Source organism: Rosa chinensis, chromosome 5 (genome assembly GCF_002994745.2).
Source record: "Rosa chinensis cultivar Old Blush chromosome 5, RchiOBHm-V2, whole genome shotgun sequence".
Classification (NCBI taxonomy): Eukaryota; Viridiplantae; Streptophyta; class Magnoliopsida; order Rosales; family Rosaceae; genus Rosa; species Rosa chinensis.
This window is the reverse complement of record NC_037092.1, coordinates 41,469,300-41,492,685: the sequence shown is the minus strand read 5'-3', so window position 1 is coordinate 41,492,685 and position 23,386 is coordinate 41,469,300. Positions and strand designations below refer to the sequence as shown.

The 23,386-nt window shown below is 38.1% G+C and overlaps 1 protein-coding gene and 1 long non-coding RNA gene across 3 annotated transcripts; one reads left to right on the top strand and one right to left on the bottom strand.

The window, feature by feature from the left end:
* Positions 1-1,436: 1,436 nt before the first annotated feature.
* Positions 1,437-5,825, top strand: LOC112167110 (ankyrin repeat-containing protein At5g02620). Of its 2 annotated transcripts, none has more exons than XM_040506973.1 (6): positions 1,437-2,017; positions 3,050-3,263; positions 3,506-3,973; positions 4,170-4,322; positions 4,416-4,855; positions 5,080-5,825. In XM_040506973.1, the coding sequence occupies exons 2-6, from the start codon at positions 3,062-3,064 to the stop codon at positions 5,692-5,694; spliced, it is 1,878 nt and encodes a 625-aa protein (XP_040362907.1). In that variant the 5' UTR covers positions 1,437-2,017; positions 3,050-3,061; the 3' UTR covers positions 5,695-5,825. The 2 variants fall into 2 exon arrangements, with proteins under 2 accessions (XP_040362907.1, XP_024159847.1); XM_024304079.2 differs by having other exon boundaries at positions 1,439-2,017; positions 4,407-4,855; positions 5,080-5,824.
* A 12-nt stretch (positions 5,826-5,837) lies between these two features.
* LOC112167111 lies at positions 5,838-6,670 on the bottom strand. The gene is made up of 2 exons (XR_002923603.2): positions 6,429-6,670; positions 5,838-6,255 (listed from the first exon to the last, which is right to left on the bottom strand). It is a non-coding gene; the product is annotated as an uncharacterized LOC112167111 (long non-coding RNA).
* Positions 6,671-23,386: the final 16,716 nt, after the last annotated feature.

The following is a 23,386-nucleotide window of genomic DNA, read 5'->3' as shown; positions in this document are numbered from 1 at the left end:
TAAGGGCATCTCCGACAGATTAGCTAAATTCAATTTTTAGCTGTATATAAGTATTTTTGAAGCAAAATTCAACTCCACTAGACTAGCTATAGCTAAGTTAAATTTAATTTTAGTTAAAAGGACTAGCTATATTTAGCTAGAGAATCCTGCATAGCTAAAGCAAAAGTACTTTTGTCCATGTGTCAATTTATAATTCGATAAAATATAATATAACATTTACAAATAGCTTACTATTGGTAGATGAACATTATTAAATCAATAGTTATATTTTACAACTTTAACTAAATTTAATTAAAAATTAATATATACCGTTGGAGATGGTCTAAGAACCCACAAATTAATTGAGGAAGAAAGTTTCCTGCCAATTTCATTTAGAAATTAGTGGTAGACCGTAGACTTCAATAATAAATTTGGTCGTCGTGTTGCTCTTTCTGCTTGGCCCGTGACTAAAACATCACTTGTCCTTTGTTTTCTGGTGGCGGGTCCCTCCACGTGACTAAAACATCGCTTGTCCTTTACACAGGAAGTTCAGCCATTGAGAAATTTTTCCATGGGGTGGGTGGCGTTTCATTATTTCACATAAAAGTAAGTTCAGTCATTGCTCCTCTTTTTAGTTTATCTCTCCGCTCATCATCTTGTGGTTCGCTGAAAGGAAAAGAAAGAAAATTAATTTTTTGGTTTTTCTATAGGTATATGAATTTCTCATTAATTGTTTTTTCAGTGTTTAGAAAGACTAGAAATGTAGTCAGAATACACATTTTTAGTTTCCATTGCAGTATTTGGTTCTTATAGAAAAAGGAAACAAAATCCTATCAATTATCTAATAATACCCTCATATTAATATGAAAACTTAGAACACTATCAAAATTGAAATTAAAATTCATAAATTTACCTTTTTTTATTTTTTATTATTTTTTTATTTTTTTATCACCATCTTAACACATGATTATCAGGGATTCATGATTTTAGGGTCAGACTAAATAAAAAAGAACCAGAGCATAAACATGATTCAGTACTGAGATGGTAAAACTGAGAAATATAACTAAAAGAATAAAATACAACGAGAAAATAATCATATATGAAAATAAACTACAAGCTATTTGAAGCAATCTTTTAAATTAAATTCCAACGTTAACTAATGACGTTTATATGACAAATAGCAGAACATACATTAGCTATATGACCATTTAATTGTCTTAAACCAGAAGTAGCTATACATTAGCTATTTGACCGTGTTCGAATATTGCACTACTCTACAAGTATTTTGTTCATAGCTATATGACCATTTAATTGTCTTAAACCAGAACACTTCTTTATCTCAATAACAACAAGAACACCCATGTGTCATTATAGATGTCCAATGCTCTCTCTCTATATATATATTTTGGTCAATATCCAATGCCCTATATTGAATTGAAAGAAAGCTTAGCTGCTTCAGTTTTGCATAGGATAGTGCACAAATTATACAAACGATAAGTACAGTTGGTTAAATTAGCAAATAATGATTTTGAGTATGGACAATTTAGTCATATAATTTTGTAATAATTGCAGGAAATTGGGAGGGAAAGTGGATCCTAGGGTGGGTGGGGGAGCACCAGTTTCCTCCTCTTTTTCCATTCCTTTGGGAATCATTTTCCCTTCCTTGGCCATCTGAAATCCAGGAAAGAAATTTCCCAATACCATGATTCCGCAAAACTATGAACTGGCCTCAAAGCTTTCCCACTATGAACTAGTTTACAAACTAGCGAGCTTTATGGCCTATAATCTATGAGGAGATTGGTCTTCTGAGTCTAGGATAGCGAGCTCCTCCATATAATTGACTCTAAATTTCTTGCAGTAGTCTATACGTTTTATTTATTTATTTATTTTTTGATGAAGTAGTCTATACGTTGATCCATGACTAATTTCAGTCCCTTGTATAAATGCGCTTCAGATGTCCACTGAGTAATCATAAGTGAGCTTTGCTTGAGGCTTGGAGAGTGATACTTGCTGCTTTACCACCGTTTCATATCGATCTGTAAGCAACCTTCACATCCATAGCTGCTCTCTCTATCTCTCTCTCTTATCCAAATTAGTTTCAAATTTTCAATACTGAGAATTCTACCTTGTGAGGAGGGGAAAGGAAAGGATATTACCTAAGAACTAATTTATTTTTGGTTATACATCACTTCAAATTTTATGGCTTCCATAGTTATTATACATGCAATTTTTATTTAATTAAAAAAAAATTCATTCATCTTCTATGGATATACATAGGACCGATCATGCTATATTTTAATTTCCATATACGCCCAATGCAGGATCTGCATTTTTTTACTGTTTAGTGGTCTTTCATTTGCAGTCAATTTAATCATAACGTGCACGGTATATTCCTTCTGGACCTTCTCCAGTTCTGGACTTCTAGGATACTAAATCTCTAGATACACAAATCTATATATTTATATTGCTTTATGTACTGGTATTTCGTACTGAACAATTCTTAGGTTCACTCCTAGGGTGAATGAGTTCATTCACCCTCTCTCGCGATTAACGTATAATAATTTTATAATTTTCTAATTCAACCATTCATGTTATATAACGTAATATAAAGATTACCTTTGTAAAAAATCAATTAAATTGAAGACCTTTTAGTTATTCATTTCTATGAAATACATGGACGGTTCATCATAGTAGTAGTAAGTGTTGTTAGAACCATCCATTTGTTTGATTCAATTAGATAATTAAATGATTTCCGATTCGATTGATTTTTTACTGAGATGATCTTTAAATGATAATTTAAGATATAGACCATTGGAATCCAATGATTGGATTATAAATTTATTAAGCAAAAATAAGTTAATCGATAACGGGTGTGAATATACTCATTCACCCCTGGGAGTGAACCTAAGAATTGTTGTAAAGGAAATAAAGAACAACAACAATTTCCGGAAACCCTCAAAAGTATATATTCCGATTTATTTATTTTTTAACTATTCGGTCAATTGTTTTTCTTCTTAACTTTTGAAAAGGGACAAAAAATATTTGCTTACTATAAATAATTTGTTTGCAGGTGCACGCCAGTATGTGTACACAATTTGTTCAATTTGGAACCATATCTATCCCACAACATGTACCACCTCCTGGGATTCAATTACCCACCGCAAAGGGTGATCCAGGAACTGGTGGGCTAGAGAACCAATCTTCAAATTTCACCACCATCGACATTTTGGCAGATCTACCTAAATCTAGGACGCCTTCACTTCATCTACTGGAACACAAAAATAGTATGTACCATTATTCACATCATTCATACTGACATAATTGGTGAAGCAAATATCAATACAATATGAAGTGATAGATCCATCCATGTAGTTGTATCTAGCGGTGAACTATATGGACTGTTTGAGATTCATATAACTTGCTAAGTTAACATAATGGAACATATCTCGACCACTCTATATCCAACTTATATATCAATTATATTTTCTATATAAGTACCTTAGCCTCCTTTATAAACACTACACAGGAGATCTATACCTTATGAAATGCGTGCCTCTCTATAAGTATGCACTAAAAGGTGATTGGGAAGCTGCTGAACAAATCTTGAAAAAAGATCGAACACTTTTGAGTGCTAGCATATCAAGAGGGTGGGACACTGTTCTTCATATTGCAGCAGGAGCAAGACATGTTCACTTTGTGGAGAAACTGGTTGAAATCATGGACAAAGAACACTTGGCACTCCAAGACATAAATGGAAACACTGCGTTATGTATTGCTGCCGCGGCAGGATCAGTAGACATTGTCCAAATTTTGATAAAACATAATGATTCCTTGCTGACAATTCGAGGAGGTCAGAAAATGACACCACCCTATATGGCTGCTGTGTTAGGACAGTCAGAAATGGCATGGTACCTGTACCCTAAAAGTAAAAAGATGATGGAGAAGACAGACCTTGAGAACTTGTTTTTTTCGTGCATCAACAATGGTTTATATGGTAGGTATATCAAAGAACTCATACTTTTGTTTTTCTTATTTTTTATATAACCAAGAGTCTGGAGAAACTGATTGTAAAGAAGTTGTACATGCATTTGATGAACATTATGCTTCCAAATCAAAAATAATGAATGAATGAATAGATGTGTGTACTGGGATACGTTTGCATTCTTGAATTCTGTGTGTAAATTATGCAGATTTAGCTTTACAGTTGCTAGATACTGATAGAGCATTAGCCAAGGCACGTACTAATCGGCCGAAAAATAAAACCGCCCTACATATCTTGGCTCGAAGGCCTTCAGTATTTGGGAGTCAAAGTCCAGGAATGTGGGGTAGACTCATGAAATCATGTGAGTGAATTCTTTGAAAATTAATGTTTATTCTTATCATTATTAACCCGTTGCTTACGTTCTTCAAATTATTTTTGTCTCAAGTCCTCCCAGGTTTTAAGTATGCATTCAAAAGAAATTTAAATCAAGCTGATAAAGCACTTCACCTAGTCCAACGCCTTTGGGAAGAAATTTTGAAAGACGAGCATGATGACGTGATGAGGTTGATCAAATATCCCTCTAATTTAATATTTGATGCAACAGAATTAGGGAATTATGAGTTCCTGGCAGCGCTTATGAGCTCTTATCCTGAGTTAGTATGGGAAACTGATGAAAAAAATCGAACTATAATCCATGTTGCAGTTTTGCATCGTCATGCAAGTATCTTCAATCTAGTGCATGAGATAGGCTCAATCAAGGATGTCATAGTGACTTACGAGGATGATCAGGGTAATAATATAGTGCATATGGTTGCAAAAGCAGCACCTCAAAACCAACTGAATTTGATGTCGGGCGTAGCTCTTCAAATGCAGCGAGAGTTAGTATGGTTTGAGGTACTTCTTCTCCTCGTAACCCTAATTTACCTTTTATTTTTTATGCATGGTCTAACCAAATAATGATATCTGGTTACTTAGAGGAAATTGCACGTGTGCCATATATGCATGCACAAGAAAATTTCAATGAATCCATTTCATAATTTTATAAACATCTTAATTAATTGCTTTACTTGCTTAAATGTTTTTCTGCTGTCTTTAATTATATATCATTGAAATGGCAGGAAATAAAGAAGATTGTGCAACCTCAATATATAGAGATGGAAAACAAGAAAGGAAAAACACCTCAAGAATTATTCACTGAAGAGCATAAGACGTTAACGCGTCAAGGAGAAAAATGGATGAAGGACACTGCAACTTCATGCTTGCTTGTTGCCACTATTATTGCAACTGTTGTGTTTTCAGCTGCATTTAGTATACCAGGTGGCGCAGATGATCATACTGGCAAGCCAAACTTTTTGAAAGAGAAAGCTTTTTTATACTTTATCATAGCCGACGGAGTGGCACTCTTTTCCTCTTCAACTGCAATGCTGATGTTCTTGTTCATCCTTACCTCTCGGTATGCAGAAAATGATTTCCTCAAGTCCTTGCCCTTGAAGTTGATGGTAGGACTCACTTGCCTCTTCATCTCAATAGCATCTATGATGATGGCTTTCAGCACCGCCTTTTATTTGTCTTGTCAATATGGATCAAGATGGGTTCCAAATCTTACATTTTTCTTTGCAATTGTGCCTGTTGCTTTATATGCATTTCTACAATTCCCTCTTGTGTTTGATATGTCCTCCTCCACATTTTGTTCAAGTCTTTTATTTCAGCCATGGAAACAAATGATATACTAGATAGTCGGGCTTAAATGCTCTACATATTCTACATAGTTAAACCTTTGGTCCCTAGCTCTACAATAATGAAGTTATTTATTCCAACTAGAATGAAGTTGTAATTACAAATTGATCATCTATGCTAAACATTTAAGGGACAAAAGGATGAACATGGTGTTAGTTTTACTCTTGTGATGTTGTAATAGTTGTACATCTTGTGATGTTTACAACACTTCAAAAATCAGTGGCTTTATTTGATGTTTTCAACTCAATTTCTCAATTCTGCATGTTATAACTAGTTATCCAAGATTGAAACCAAGTCCAATTCCTCAATCTCATAACACGAATTACAGTAAGCATCAACATGAACAACCAGAATTTCAAACACTCTCATGATCCTCAAAATTTCCAAACATAACCCAACTGACCTTAGTACCAAATGAAAGCCAAGCAGTACTTCAATTTACCTTCGATTTCAAACACAAACTCCGAGCAGAAGCATCCTAACCAGAAATAAAAAACTCGGCTACTCTTCCACTGCCCAAATCGTGAGATTAACTGGACCAAGCACCGATTAGTGTTCTAGGACGAGAACCATCATCAAAAACAAGCCCAGACGTTCCGGAATTCGACGCCGTGCACGGCAACGCCAACGAGGCCGAAGGCACCCAAAACATCAGTCCATCAAACCCAACCAAAATCGAAAACTAATTATACACAGATGCAGAAATCATCGAGAGGATTTCGTTTCGTACCTCAGACAACCCAGACGGTGACCGGAGTCGCCGGAAGTCAGAAATTGCCGGAAGAGCTTCGCACCTTCTGAGCTTCGAATCTCCCTTCACGAACCGTGCATGGATGATCCATCACCACAGGCACGTGGGCGATGAAGAGACGAGAAGAGTGTTGGTGGTCCGGCGTGGAGAGGTGGCCGGACGGAGGAGTTTTGTCCGGGTTGTGGCTTCGGGTCGAGAGGTCTGATCGTTTGTGGAATGATCTGGGACGCTGATTCGATCTAAGGGCTATTTATAGCCTCAGTTTCATTCCAGACGAACGGTGCTGATCAAGCGGTGGTATATCTAACGGGCAAGATCGCACCATGACAATTTCTTTTTATTTAAATGAATTTCCATATTTCTCAAACTTAGGAAATTTATAATAAATACTTTGGGTGTCCCAGAAATTCTCCGAAAATTATCACGAACTCGTCATGTTGTGTACTTTATTATAACATTCTCAAACCAAGAATTTCACCTTTATAGAAAATTTTGAAAAATAATCTCGAGCACCTTTAATAATTACCGAGATCGTAAATTACTTTCTTAACGATCTCAACTTAGCTTGACAATTTTTCCGTGGCTCACACAGTAGGTCTAAAATAACTGTTATACCCCTCACTTCCTCTTTTTATTTTATTTTTCTCCTTTTAAAAAAAAAATTCTTCCTTCTTTTTTTAATTTTTTTTTGCCTCTCTCTCTCTCTCTCTCTCTCTCTCTCTCTCTCTCTCTCTATGTGAAAAGGATTTGACCTGCACACTCGCCAAAAAATCCCACCAAAACCCGACCTCTACTCCATCGTAGTCGTCCACGGTGATGACGAGTCCAATTTTGAATTCAACTAATCGAGACCAGAAAAATTAGCAACACGACAATCCCAAAAGCTAGGCAGACCAAGAACCTGATCCATATTGTTTGGCTCCAGTTTTGTTGCAGCTTGGTCAACAGTCTCTTTTTTGCGCGGGCGTGCTAGCACCGTTCGGGTGCGGTTCGTTGGGGGTGTCCCTTGATCTGACTTCTTTTGAGCGACTGTAGACGAGGAGAGCACCAACCTCGTTGTGGGGGTCTTCTGTGCCTCGTGGTGAGGACTTTGTCTTGTGTCACCAAGTCGATACTCAATGTTATAGGTCGAGCAGAGCGAAATCACCAGGAAGTAGAGAGAACTTGCCAAAGCGTGACTTTAGCTTAGTTGGTTTGCGAGGGCGTTACCCTTGCTTAGTTGGTTTCGTAACCGTTGTAGTCGCGGTACTACAGTCGGCTCCCTAAGAGACTAGGACCGAAGCACTTTGACAGAGGGTTTTGGTGGCACTGATAGTCGGCTCTTGAGAAGACTAGGACTGGAGTGTGATCACCGGTAAGAGAAAGAGACGAGTTGCTCTTAGAGAGGGGTTGCTCTAGAGAGGCATGGATAATCTTAGAGATTGTTGTTGAATTGTGTTGTTTTTTGTTACTTGTTGTAGCCTCTATATATAGGCTACCAAGCCATAGTGGTTGGCATTAAACAAATCATGATGGGTTAGGTTTGAGCACATAAAACACTAATGGAATGTTAGGTTTAAGCACTTAAAACACTAATGGAAAATTAGGTTTAAGCACTTACTGCTCCAATTTTTCTGCAGCTATATCTCCACCAAGAACTCAAAATGGGCCTTCGACTTCTTCACATCAAATTATCCAAAATGAGTGTAGATCATCGTGGTGCAATTTCAGAGCTTAATTCCATGTGGTTTGGCCGGAAACGCTGTTGGACTTCTTACAGGTCCAGTTTTCCAGTTTTGCTTCTGCAGAAAATTAGACTGATTGTTTGAAGGCTTTCCACTCAAAACTAGCTCTGGCACTCTTCATAATAAATGATCCTTGGGATGTCTAGAATTAATATAGAGAGTTTTAGCTCATTTGGATTTTGTTTGGTTAGTCTGCCGCCCTTCCTTCTTTATTTAGCTCGGTTTCTCCTAGCCGAAGTAGGAAAATGTGCTAAAGTTGACTTTTCATTTCTATGCTTCCATCATTTCATTTTCTTGTAGCTCACATAATCTTCCATAATTCTGCAAGTAGGCTTTATTTAGCCTCTAAATAATATATTTCGAACTTGTCGACAATATATATAGCTTGAGCCACTGATATTGGCTCAATTTCTCCAAGACACGCCTTGTCAGGCCAAAATGCTCATTTTTGGTTCAAACACTGCCCCCAGACCTCGAAGTCAAAAGTTTTCGTCTTGACTGAAGAGGTCTTGAATCAGCACTGCTCTTATAATGTTGTTGCTCCAAAGCCACTTTTATTGGCTTGAATAAAATTACTTGACTGATTCCATATAGGCCTCTAAATAGGCCATAAAACTTAAATGCCACAATCTGAATTGCCTTTGTCATGAAATGACTCTTTCTTTGCCAACTTTATTGCCCCCCATGTATCTGATATTTGGTATGCAATGAATTGGCGAAACTTGGGCAAGTTGTAGGAGATCAGAACTTTAGCGTGCCCCCCATGCAAAGGAGACTGCTTTTGATCGCGAATGAGGATCCTTCTCTTCCTTGGTGGTAGCTTCGCCATGTGTATAGCAGCAAGTATCTGCCTTATTCGCTGGCTCTCTATTGATTTTCTCAAATGTAGGTGTTGGAGCCGCTTCGTTGGCTAGATCAAGTTTGATCAAGGCCTACAATACTTGGCGAAATAAGATGCAGAATAGCAAACCGTTTGTTGTCATTTAATCCTTTGTGAGTCTTACGTTGAAGAGATGATTGGATCATGGCTATTGACATCATGACATGTGACCAAGTGAAACCACCATACTTGCTGCAACTTTAGCATCTAAAACCGCATGGGTTTTAATCATGTTTTAAAAAGATCAGGCCACTATGCTGGCCCTGCGGTTGTAGGGAAAGGTGCAATGCCATCTCTTCACTGCCGCCTCATATGCCCATCACAAGATGGAATAATGATTAATTAATTATCAACTAGAACCACTTACTGGCTCAGCTAATAAATTAATCTCCAAAAATATCTGAGCTATAAATCAAGGTGTAATGGGGAAGTGTTCCATGCGACCTAGAAATGGCATCCAAGAAACCATTCGTTATAGATCAGGCAGATGAAATCATTGAGAAAGCCGCATTCACCTGGCGGACTAACATGGGTGTTCGATACAAAAGTTAGACCGGAGAGGAGAGAAGTAGACTGATGGGCTTTGGTGGAGGTGATAGTCAAGCGATTCTGGGTCCCACACCTCGCGATCGTTTGCCAGATGATGCTATGGCCTATTATGGGCTTCCCATCCACCGTCTCATAGCTGCTCTTTGGCAGGTGCCCGGTGATTTTAGCAGTTGGGGACCAAGGAGGAAAGTGGGCTTCTGGCCTACCATCGCTCCTAAGGAAAATGTTTGGTATCAGGAGGTTCGAGCGAGAGATTTGGCTTGATGGGATGTGGTGGGTATCACCCAAACCATCGATCTATGCTTCTGTTTTCCCCATAATACTAGCCCTGCACCGCTAGCCGCTGCTCTTTGCTTCTGGAACACCTCCAGCAATACATTCGATTTTCGGTTTGGGCAGATGAGCATAACTCTGCTGGATGTTCTTACCATCACCGGGTTGCCCATTGACTTTGACCCCTATGTGCATGGTCAGTTTGATGGCATTCAATTTCCTTTGAGAATGGATATGGCTGGTCGGGGGCATCGCAGCAAATCCTACTCATTCTGGCGCAACTGTTACTGCACCTAGCGTAACCATACATGAGGTATCGCATTCCTGGAATTTTGGCTTTGCAAATTTATCTTTGAAACTTTTTCCAGCAAACCTACTGGGCCCTGGAATTCTTTGGCCACTACTTTCTACAATGGTATTTGTGTTGGCCTTGGGCAACCTGTATTGGGTGCGTTATATCGCTCCCTTTATAGAGCAGTAATGCGCCCATTCGATACCGACATTAGTGGCCATTTCTGGGTCCTTGCGTTTTGGCTGCAGATTTATTTCCCTCGCTTTTGTTGCAGTGATATTCCAAGGGAACCTCCAATCGATTCCCTTTTGGGGAACTGGCTTTGCCGCAATGTAAGGTATCGAGCTCCACCCTACTCCGAGTGTTTTATTTACTTGTACTTGCTGAAAGAGATGTCGGACCCAAAAATAGTCCTTTCTAGGCGATTTCCTCCTCCCCTTGATGATGGTTTTCTGCCCAGTGGACGGGATCATAGCGAAAGAGCCCTCCTGGCCTTTCGTCGCGCCATCTCCTGCTTGGATATTCGTCTTGCCACCGACCGCATAAGTTACGAGCTCTATGCCCCTAACCACTTTGCTCGCCAATTTAGGTTGGCCCAGTTGGTACCCTAGCCTCTGGTTGATTCTGCCAATTACTACACCTCTTGGCGGAGATTACCTCCACCTAGGTCTGCCCCCTTTCAGAATCAGTTTACTTTGATAGTGATTCCCCCTTGGGTCAGAGCGTTGTACCCCATCAACGATGTCGATGATGATTATGCTGATTGGTGGAAAGAGGTGTCTGTGAACTGTTGGGACCTGCCACATGACGAACTCTTCATCCTGATCTTTAGTGGCATGAGTAGTCCTGGTCCAGAGGACCGCGAGATTCTTGAGCGCTTCTCCAACCCTACAACACAACCCCCGCAACCTATTCTACCTTCTCGCTCATCGCGTCCAGGGATACAAATCCACGAGCCTAGGGCAACAGTAAGTTTTTGTCTTTCTTCACCATTCCTTTTCCTTGTCTTGATTTTTCCACTCTTATTCCTGAGTATGTTTTGCAGCAAACTACCCGAAGCGGGATAGCCTCTGTTCAGGCCAGGAAACAAAAGGTATTAGCAGAGGAGACTCTTGAGGGAGAGTCTTCTCATGATGAAGATCCTATTGAGGTAATCTGGTTAAGAACGATCCCAAACTTGTATATTTGGTGCTTCCCCCTTTTTGAGTTATGATTCTTTTCTCGTACAGGCCACTGCTGTCTTTGCTTGCAAACGCGATCGAGCTCAATTCGTCAAAGAGAGTTTTGAAGATGATGAACCTCTGGGAATGCGATTAGTAAACTTCGGTCCCTTCTTATCCTATTTAAATTTTAGAATCTGGACAGGATCTTCACTATGTTTCTTTTGACAGGTCCATCAGAGGACCACTGATCCCTCTCGCCTGAGCGAAGCTGGATCCTCAGCCGCTATAGAAGGGCCAACTCATTTGCTAGTTCAAGCATCAACTAACCCCGTGGCGCCTCTTCCATCTCCCACATCTACAGAGTATCTGCAAGGTTCTATCATTCTAATAACGATCTCCAAGGATATCTAACGCCTAATTAACTCATGTCATGAAGTTCTAAAAACATCTGAGTCGATAGCAAAAAACTTACCATAGGGTGTTAGATACTAGGTCATTTGGAACTTGGTTTACACAAATATAGCCGAGTTGTTTGGTTGTTTCTTATAAAACATGCATCAATAAGGTGGTTGTGTACATGCTTCAAACAATATATGCTAGAACATGCTTCTATGTAGGCCTCCATAAGAAACAAATAAAAGAATCATCAATGATAAACTTGTAAGCCAAATTTCATCCAATTATAAGTATTTAGAAGAAAGATTAGTAATCATCCTATGGAAATCATGTCTAGGGCTTCCACAGCCCCTAACCTAAGAAATTAGTTGCACATGTTTTGAATTAAAATCAAACTAAGATCCATGAGAGAAGAAAGAACTAAGAAAAACAGAAAATAAATAATCTTGAATTTAGAGTCGAAATCAACTGGTCGACGACAGTGGCCTATGTCTTCCTTGCTCGAGTTTCTGACTTGTTTCTTGTGCGTAAACGTTTTTTTTCCAGATATATCACAATCTTTTTATATTGTTGCTTGGTCATATTTAATTTCTTAATTCTCTTGTCGAATTAGGATTTTTGATGTCATCCAACCAATAGAAGCATATGATGTCATTGACTATCTACTTTAATAGTGGGCAGCCATTGAGAATCATTGAATAATCTTTATCTTCTTGCGTAGCTTTATAATTTGGGCTCTCCTTTATCAATCAGAGATTCCTTGTCGAGTTAGGACTTCCAACTTTTCTTATTTCATGCGACTTTTCTTGTCTTTATCTCCTTTTCGTATCTTTGCTCCAACGAACCTAATAAAATAGAAAGACAAGTAAATTTCTAGAAAATACAATAAGCTAACAAAAAAAGTTTAGAGATTAACATTATTGACGTCGCATATTATGCTTTTATTGCTCGTATCAGAAGGGAATTGTAAATATCACTTATTAGTAAATTTGAATGTTCGAGGTGCTTTATTAAATATTATATAGTCTTGGACTTGCTAGTATTAGAAGAGAATTGTAAATACAACTTGGCAATAAAATTTGAATGTTCCAGGTGCTTCAAAATTACCACTTGGTTCATCGCCCAATTTAGACTGACCGTGGTTAATCAACTCGAGCAAAGCATGGAGGCAACAAATGGTACGTTGTTTGTTCAAATTATTGTTTATTCACATATGTGCTTTTATGTTAAGTTTTGACATGCTTCTTATTTTAGAAATGTGTAGATTACACAAAAAAAGTCATTTAGCCTTTTGTTTCGTTTTTAAAGTTAACAGTTCATTTCATATGAAATTAAACCACATTGGTGTTGAATGTGCCTACAACCATTAGATGAGGCTTTAGTCTTCGCTTGACACATGATGATCTTATGGTTGCAAGTTCATTCAACACTATTTTGTTCAACATGAGATATATATATGTACACACACACACACACACACACACGCATACATACATACATACACATGCCTGCTAAGGAGGTCCTTAACTTAGCTTAAGGAACGGATTTCCATATTTTGACCATATTTCGATCGCATATTCACATTTTAAGCGTTTAGTTTTTAGGTATATATGAGTAAATCACTTATGCAAATTTTCAGCCAAATTGACGATCATTAAGACATCCAAAATTGTAATTTACATGAACTGTTCACGTTGGACAGATTCGGTTCATTTGTGTAAATTGCAGTTTTGGATGTCTTAACGATAATCAATTTGACTGTTTTTTTGTTGTTATCATTTTAAGCGATTCCTTGTGGGACCCACTTTTCAAGAACATTTCGGCATCTCGACCATTTAGTTTTTGAGTTCCAATGTATAGATCACTTATGCAAATTTTCAGCCAAATTGATGCTCGTTAAGGGTACCAAACTAGATGAAATCAATGGATGAACAGAATCTGTCCAACCTGAAGCTTAGAAACGTAAATCACTAATATGAATGCCTTAATGATCATCAATTTGGCTAAAAATTTTCAAAAGTGATCTACTCTTTACTGAATGGTCAAGATGTTGATATGTGATTGAAAAGTGGATTCCACAAGAAATCCCTTAAAATGACTAAAGAAAGGATCCCTCACTAACACACACACACACACAGAGTCCGTCTCCGCTACGGACGTCCATACCTTTTCTTAGGTACGGATTTCCAGTTTTTCCCCACTTTTCGATCACACATTCACATCTTAACCGTTCAATTTTGAGGTCCTAATGTATAGATCATCTCTACAAAGTTTCAGCCAAATTGATGATCGTTAAAGCATTCAAAACTTCAATTTACAACAATGAACACGAACGGTTCCGGTTCGACAGATTCCATTCGTTTGTGTAAATTATAGTTTTGGATGCCTTAACGGTCATCAATTTGGCTCAAAATTTGCAGAAATGATCTATACATCAAGACCTAAAAATTGAACGGTTAAGATGTGAATGTGTGGTCAAAAAGTAGAAAAAAACTGGAAATCCGTTCCATGTGAATATGTATATATAACGTTATATGTGTGTGTGTGTGTATATATATATTCACTAAAGCTCGTTACTAAAATAATCAAGTCAAGGGGAGATTTTTACTCGTTTGTGCTATACACATTGCATGATGCCATGAAAGATTTGAGCATGTAAGAGATTGTTCTTGATAAAATGAAGGGGTTGCCGCATATACCAATGTTTTAAATTTGCACCTATTTGTATCATGTTCGATGCAAAGAGCAACCATGTTGCTCATCAGCTTGCGCGTAAGGGTTGCTCTTTAATTTTATCGCTAGTTTGTACAATTTATGTAGTAATTTGGCTTCATGATTAATATTGTTTCTAATGATGTAACAAAGACTTGATTTATAAGCGAGGAGTGCTGTACTCTTTTCCCTAGAGGCGGATTCAAATTTTTTTTTCCAAATAAGGCAAGCCTTCAACTATGGAGCATCCTAAACAATGTGAAGAGTGTGGGGCCCACTTTAGGGGAAATGCTACCAAAAATTTAACGGAATCAATTCTAAAAGTGGACTGGCCAAAACTCAAACTTGTAAACAAGATTTTTAACTCAAAGATTGAAACAACATAACCCAAATTCCAAATGCTTAACTTTGCATCACAAATCAATAGTCTGGTAATCCAAGCAATCTAAAGATTAAACCAACACACTGCATAAGTAGGTTAAATAGTAACCTACAACGGAGATGGAAGTGGTGGACACTATGCCTAGACTCCTACGCATGCTCGACATCAACTAATCTGCAGATGGGCACGAAAAACCTAAAAGGTAGGGGAAGAGCATTGAAAACTGTTAAAGTAGGTGGACGAAAAATAAATAATTTCAAGGAAATAAAATAAAATTTAATGCTTTCCCAAGTTTGTTTTCAGATAAAAGCAAAACATGCAATATGATTTTGTGAAAATACTTTTAGTTATTTTATGGTATTGAAATCTCAAATCATGCTGTAAGCTCGTCTCAAAATCATTTAAAAACCTCACATAATGAAATATCTCAAATCATACAGTAAGCTCGTCTCAAAACCATTTCAGAAATCTCAAATATATATTGTAAATCATCTCAAAACATACTAACATCTCAAACTCCATTTCAAATCATCAATATATATTCTCACATGACAAAATATGTGATGACTGGAGGGATCAGGTGACGCATCGGAGGGTACTATCGACCAGATGACGCATTGGAGGCGATGGCTAAAGGGTACTGCCAAGTAACCATCTATGCTATATGGAGGGTACTGGTGACCAAATGACACATACATCGGAGGGTACTGCCGATCAGAAGACTCATCAAAGAGTACTGCCAATCAGAATATTATTTGGAGGGTATTGCTGACCAGACTATTACCTAGACGGGATTGTCAACCAGGTAATGCATGTATGTGTTAACATTATCTTCTTTCATAATTTACCTCCTCGAATACATAATTCTGAACTTAAACTCATTAACTTTCCTAAAGCAAATCTCAATATCAATTTTGTAAATCATTAATAAATCTTCGAAAACATAATTGATAAAATCTCGATAATTCAACCATAAATCAAAACTTATTAACTCTCATATGATTTAAATGATCAACTTTTTGAAAACAAAATCCTCAAAATTTAAGTATCGGAAAAAGCTCTAAGGATACTCATAACTCGAGGCCGATAATAACATCCGAAAAAGGAAAATCAATGTTAGACTTCAAGCAACGTCGGAGTTTATCTCCATGTCATCAAAAACATAATATTAAGAATTCTAATAAATCTAAAATAAATCATAAAATAAATATCAAATCTGAAATATTATCAACTTAAAATCAATACAAAAATTTAATAATCGAATATAATGCTGCATGCTTATTTTATTTAAAAGGCAAATGTTCACTCAGAATTGCTATGACGGCCATTCAACGAATTGTCCTCGACCTCCATCTACATGTCGTTGTGAATAAGATAACGATCATGAATAACTGCTTTCGAGAACAGAAAATAAATCGTTGATAATATGAATTGAAACCCTATAACGCTAATTTGTTGAAAGCTCAAAATCATATCGGAACGATCTCAAATTTTATAGGTATGTTGACTCGATTACTATAACAACCTATAGAAAAACAGGGTCGATCCAGTGGTCAGATCTTCCCGAATCGAAACCCGAATTTTTGAAACAGCAGAAATTCTTATCGATCCCAAAGTTCATCATATGGCTACCAAACTATATCCATATGCTTGTAATGATCAGTGCGCTCTCCATAATAGACTAAAATATAAGACCTGAAGTGGTTGGACGCACCCCCACAAGTGGGTGGGCATGACCCCATGCGCCGCCACCTCCAACCCTGAATTGGGTCACGATACAGGTGCCAAAAGATTCAGAACAAGAAGCCCAACATCTTTCATAACTACAACAAAGTCAGATTTCAAAGGAGGAGGCCCGAATTTACTTGCAAAGCTTCGGGAATCCTGATTTCTTCGAGCCGTCGAATCTCCTCACTCCGATCAAGTCAAGCTGCACCATTTCTAGGGTTTGTTAAGCGCTTGATTCTCTACAAAACCCAATAGGTTTCGTCGGCTGGGGTAGTTGGAAAATGAAATTCCTATTGGGTGACCTGCCTGAATTGCCAAGATGAATGTCCCTTCGATTTGTCTTTTCTACTGCTATTCGGTCTGATTCACACCCACAAGGAGCAAGAGGAAGAAGCGGTCCAAATGGGACTGGTGCGGGGGCCTAAAGTGACCGGACGGCAGAGTTTTTGCCTGGTTTGGATTTCGAGTCAGCTTGGTACTGGGTTAGTCTCGAGAGAATTTGGGAATTTCAGGTTTTTCTCTGAAAATGGAAACTTCCCGAAATGGAAAGTTTCCCTTTACAACTTGCTATTTATAGTAAGTTCCTGGAATAGTAACTTTTGTTTTTCATATCGTAACTTCTGCATACAAACTTCGATTTTAATGTGCCGCGTGGCTACGAACTCGGTTTAACGTCCTTTACATCTTTCATGAAAGAAATTTTCTCAAAATTTGAACCGAACAAAAAGTTAACTTTCGGTCCCTTAAATGATTGAAAAGAGATAAAAAATAAGATTCTTAATTATTAACTGTCCGAATGACTAGTAAACAGGTTTGTTTAGGTACGGGGCATAACAAAATGGCTAAATTAATTTTTATTTTCTTCTCATTATAAATGATCAATTATTAACTTTTCTTCTTTACTAGTTAATTGTGTTTATTAACATTTTTAAATGATCCAATATTTTGTAAAAGTAAAATGACAATTGGAATTACTCTACTCATTTCATTTCATAGCCCTTTTATATAAGGAGAGAATTACAACGGAAATATCAATTACAATGATGACATTAACTACTGATTGGTCCTTGATCCACGCTGATTGATGGTGATTGCTAATTACTTGATTCCCTCTCCGTCAATCACTTTGACGAAGGCATATAATGTGTTTTTCCTTTAACATGAAATGATGCATGAGTTGTTGTCTCACTAAAAACCTCGTCAAGTAACAATAAAAACCCTGTGGGATAAAAAATACACCTTGGTCGAAGGAAAAGAGCACAACGCACCTTCTACATTTGACGATGACATGTGTGTATTAGACTCCCCCTGACGTCTACACCTCCCCCTGATACTTGCATTAATCAAGGGAGTTTGGAAAGACTTCGCATTCCTATGTTTTTCACATGTTTCTCAAATGTGGCCTTGGGTAATGATTTGGTAAACAAATCTGCCACATTCTCCTCAGACCTTACTTGATTCACTTGAATCTTGAGGAGAGCTTGTTGTTGCTGATTGTAGAACAACTTTGGCGATATGTGTTTTGTGTTATCACCCTTAATATAACCTAGCTTCATCTGTTCGACGCAAGCTGCATTGTGTTCATAAGTGCAAGTAGGCTCTTCAGTGGTAGAACTCAAACCACTAGTCCCTCGAATATGTGTAATGATAGTTCTTAACCATACACGCTCATGAACCGCCTCATGTAGAGCAATGATCTCTAAGTGGTTCGAGGAGGTAGCCACAAGGGTTTGCTTGGTTGATCTCCAAGATATCGCCTTGTTCCCATTGGTAAATACATAAACAGTTTGGGAACGACCTTTATGTGGGTCAGAGAGGTATCCAGCATCAGCAAAACCAACCAAAATGTCATTTGGCATTTTGGTGTAGTGAGTGGCGTTTTCGCCATCAACATTTCCTTTAGGGATTGCAGTTCCATCTGCGGTTCCTCTTGTTTCTCTGTAGGGGAAGAACAGTCCCAAGTCAATGGTTCCTTTTAGGTATCGGAAAATGTTCTTGATACCATTCCAGTGACGCTGCGTTGGCGCTGAGCTAAATTTAGCTAACAAGTTCACTGAGAATGCAATGTCTGGTCGAGTACATTGGCCTAAGTACAATAATGCACCTATTACACTTAGATAGGGAGTTTCAGCTCCCAACACCTCTTCGTCATCTTCCTTTGGACAAAATGGATCTTTCTTTGCATCCAAGCTTCGACCCATCATGGGAGTGCTAGCAGGATGTGCTTTGTCCATGTTAAATTGCCTGACTTTTGGACATACGCAGACTGGTGGATTAGTATTCCACAAACTCAGTGTTCTAGTTCAAGGCCTAGACAGAATCGAGTTTTCCCAAGTTTCTTCATCTCAAATTCAGATTTCAAATAGCTCGCGGTTTCTCTTATTTCATTAAGAGTACCTATTATGTTCATATCATCGACATATACTGCTACAATTGCAAATCTGGAACTTGTTTTCTTTATGAATACGCAGGGGCATAATTCATCGTTCTTATATCCCTTCCCAATCAAGTAGTCACTTAGACGGGTATACCACATCCGCCCGGATTGTTTCAATCCGTAAAGTGAGCGTTTCAACCTAATTGCAAATACACTCTGTGGTTTAGAGTCACTTGACCTGGGTAATGTAAGGCCATCAGGCACTTTCATATATATCTCTGAATCTAGATCCCCATAGAGATATGTAGTAACCACATCCATGAGCTGCATTTCCAGTCCTTCGGAAACTACTAAACTAACTAAGTAGCGGAACGTTATAACATCCATTACGGGAGAGTATGTCTCGTTGTAGTCAATTCCAGGGGTTGTGAGAAACCTTGCGCCACAAGGCAAGCCTTGTACCTCAGGACTTCATTCTTCTCATTACGCTTTTTGACAAAAACTCATTTATGTCCTACAGGCTTTACACTTGGTGGGGTTAGCACTACCTGACCAAATACCTGTCTCTTTGTTAGAGAATCTAATTCTGCCTGGATTGCTTCTTTTCATTTAGGCCGATCTGCTCTTTGTTAACATTCTGCAACAGAGCATGGTTCGATATCATCGTGCTCTATGATTTCTTGAGCAACAGTGTATGCAAATACATCATCAATGTGTATGGAAGATCTTTCCATCAACTCATACGCACTCTCATAATTCATTGAGATTCCTTTGTTCTCTGGAATCATTTCAAACATCGGATTGTCCTTCAATATTGATTCATGGACTTAACTATAATAAGTGACAATCATGAGAGGGATTCTCTATATTGATGATTAATGGATCGGTTTGGGTCTTACTCACCCTGTTCTTCCTTGGTTGAGTGTTGATCAGTCGAACCAAGTGGCCTCCCTCTCTTCCTTTGGGGAGTCACGGCCTCAACCACACTTCCACTAAGTGTGGTTGCAGTGCCTCTATCTGCAGCACCGTGCCCCTTGTTGGGACTTCTAACCTGCAGGCATATTTGCAGCTGGTATATGTGATCTCGTCACTTTTGCGATATCAGTAAACGCATCAGGCATCGAATCTGCTAAGTTCTGAACATCTATTATTCTTTTCACTTCATTTTCACTTTATGAAGTGCGGGGATCAAAATGAGACAGAGTGGGGACAAACCACGACAATTCCTGTCGTTCCCTTGGAAAATCCTTTTTCATATCTCCCCATAACGACGGGAAGACTGTCTCATCAAAGTGACAATCCGCAAATCTAGCGGTAAAGAGATCTCCTATCAAGGGTTCCAAATATCCGATAATTGTTGGGGATTCATATCCTCATATCCAACATAAATACTTAATCGTTTCTGAGGACCCATTTTAGTGCGCTGTGGGGGCGCAATAGGCACATATACTGCGTAACCAAAATATGCGTAAGTGTGAAATGTCAGACTCATATCTAGTTACCAACTGGTACGCAGAAAATGGTTGGCTAGCAGTGGGTCTGAAATGAATGAGTAAAGCTGCGTGTAATATTGCATAACCCCATGCAGATATAGGCAGGTTGGTGCGCATAACCAATGCCCTAACCACTATTTGTAGCCTTTTGATGGTGGCTTCTGCGAGACCATTTTGTGTATGTACATGGGGTACATAATGCTCTACATCGATCCTGATAGACATGCAATAATCATCAAATGCTTTTGATGTAAACTCTCCAGCGTTATCAAGCCTTATAGACTTGATAGGGTGATCAGGGTGGTGAGCCCTTAAACGTATAATCTATGCTAGGAGTTTTGCAAATGCAGCATTTCTTGTGGACAATAAAACGACATGTGACCAGATTGTCGAAGCATCCACCAGAACCATAAAATTACTTGAATGGTCCGCATTCTGGATAGATAGGTCCACAGATATCTCTTTGTATCCTTTGTAAGAATGAAATGTTTTGTTTTGTATCTTTAGCATAAGAAGGTCTCAATCCTATTTTTGCTAAAGAGCAGGCTTTGTGAAACGAGTGATGTGCCTTTGAAATAGTCAATGAGGCATTATGGGAGGGAGGTAGTGCTTCTGGTACTTCAAAAGGCAATGGCTGCATTTGAGCAGTACTACGACCGACACTTTGCAGTGTGGCGGACTTTTCTCCCATTTTATTGTTCACTCGAAAGAAGGGATGTCCATATGAGTTCTTTAAAATACGGATCATCATGTCATGACCGGGATGCCTTAGGCGGTCATGCCAAAGCCTGTATGAGTCAGTGTCCCACATTCCATTATAGGTGACAGTATAGGATTCAATGATTCGAATCGTAGTGAGGTACAGTCCACTTGATGGACTCATAAGTTCTTCTAAAATGCGTTTCCTTCCACATTCATTAGAGTTAATATCAAGGTATTCAGTTCCATTCTCACAGTGTGTTTCTACTGGATAACCGTTGGCACAAATAGTTTTGAAACTTAACAAGGTTCGATTAGCTCTTGGTGCATATAGAGCGTCTGTGACTTGAAATGCAGAAAAAATTTGGCAATTCCTTGCCCTTTTATTACTTGTGATGATCCAATCATTGTAGTCACAGAGGAATTATAGGCTATTGATTAAATGAATAATTGCCTATTTCTTAATATTGTGTGGGTAGTCCCACTATCAATTAAGCACTCAAGTTCTCCTCCATTCATTCCTACAAATAAATGGGAGGTATTTAGAAAATATAGCTCATATTCTTTAGAGTATTTCTATTTGCGTAGAATGGTATTCTTTTCATTCTAATAATTTTTCTCTAGATGTATTGCTTTACATCTTTATAGTGCTATGTCGAACCATGTAAATATGTGTAGTAAATAAATTTGAATAAATTTAGTGCTTTAGAATAAAATTTGAAATTTATTAATAAGCCAACGATAATCAAATTAAGGTCTTTGTTCAGAAATCTAATTCATCAAACCATTCTTTAAGACCAAATAATAGTCTAATTAAAAATGAGGCATTATGCCTTCACAACTGTCTGTGGAAAATAAAATAAATAAAGCAGATCAGTCAAGATTGAGAGCAGCCATTGACTTAGCAAGTTTCTCTTAGCCATTGAAGTATGTAATTGTAAGGTTGACGTCTAGATCATGACCTCCTTCTTCCATATAGTGAGCCTCTTGTTCTTTAGACTCTTTATACCTCTTATAATTGGCTACTACTCTGTTGTTTGCTTGGCAGTTCTTGTACCAATGTCCAATGAATCCACACCTATAGCATGGTTCATTGTCAACTCTTTCCTTTTGCATCTTTTTTCCACGATCCCCATGTCCCTTTCCACGTGGTGCATTGTTGCCATGTGGGTAGGGATCAGCACGTCTAAACCCCCTTGCATTGGAGTTATTTCCACCTTTCTTTTTTCCATAATTAGCCTCGGGAATTTTCTTTGTCCCAATAGACCTGGCATTGTTGTTCAAGAGAACCTCATTATGTCTTTCAACCACTTGCAGTATGCTTATTAACTTATTGAAGGTTGTGATTCTTTTGTTGTCATACTCCAACTTATACTGCTTCGCTAGTATAAATGCTGAAGTAGGAAAGGTGGTAAGAGTCTTGTAGATCATATCATCTTTTGTGATTTCCCTTTCACAGAAATTGAGACGTGCCTTAAGGCGCAACATGTCCTTGTTGAAGTCATTGACCCTTTTGTAGTCAAGCAAGCGGATTCAATTCCACTGAACGGCCAGTTCTGAGAGCAAAATGTCATGAATGTTCTCAAAACGTCCCTTAAGGGCAGGGCCAGCCCTGAGGGCTGCCACCTGAGGCAGCCGCCTTAGGCCACAGGCTCCCGGGGGTCTCCTGAGTTTCTGTATATAAGTTATAAATAATATATATATATATATATATATATTATTGTTTGCTCTAATATACTTGTAGACGTGCGTTGCTCTAGCGGAAGGGGAGACAGGTCGCATCCATGTTCACCAAGGTTCGAGTCTCGCCTCACTCATTTCTCCAAATTTTTTCAGTCAAGTAAGGGACTTAAGTGGGGCCCAATCCCTTTCAGTTTTTTAACCTTTTTTTTTTTTTTTTTTAAATCACTTAAGGCAATTTTTGTTGGACCCGTGGCCCAGCTCCTTTTTTTTTTTTTTTTTTTCCTTTCCTTTTTCTATATGAATAAGTATTCATTTTCCTTCTCCGTATGAAAAACTAACCTAATTAAACCCTATATATTGATTGTGTATGCATAGAAAATCCAGAACAACAATTTAACTAGTTTTGTAATTCAGAATTTTATGTAAGGAATAAATATTCATATACTTTTGTATTGTTATTAATTTCGTATTTACTTTTATTCAAAATACATAATTTTATACTGTTATTTGGCGCAAAAAAAAATATATACACATATATATAGGAGGCCACATTTTAATTTTTTGCCTCAGGCCGTTCGAATCTCAG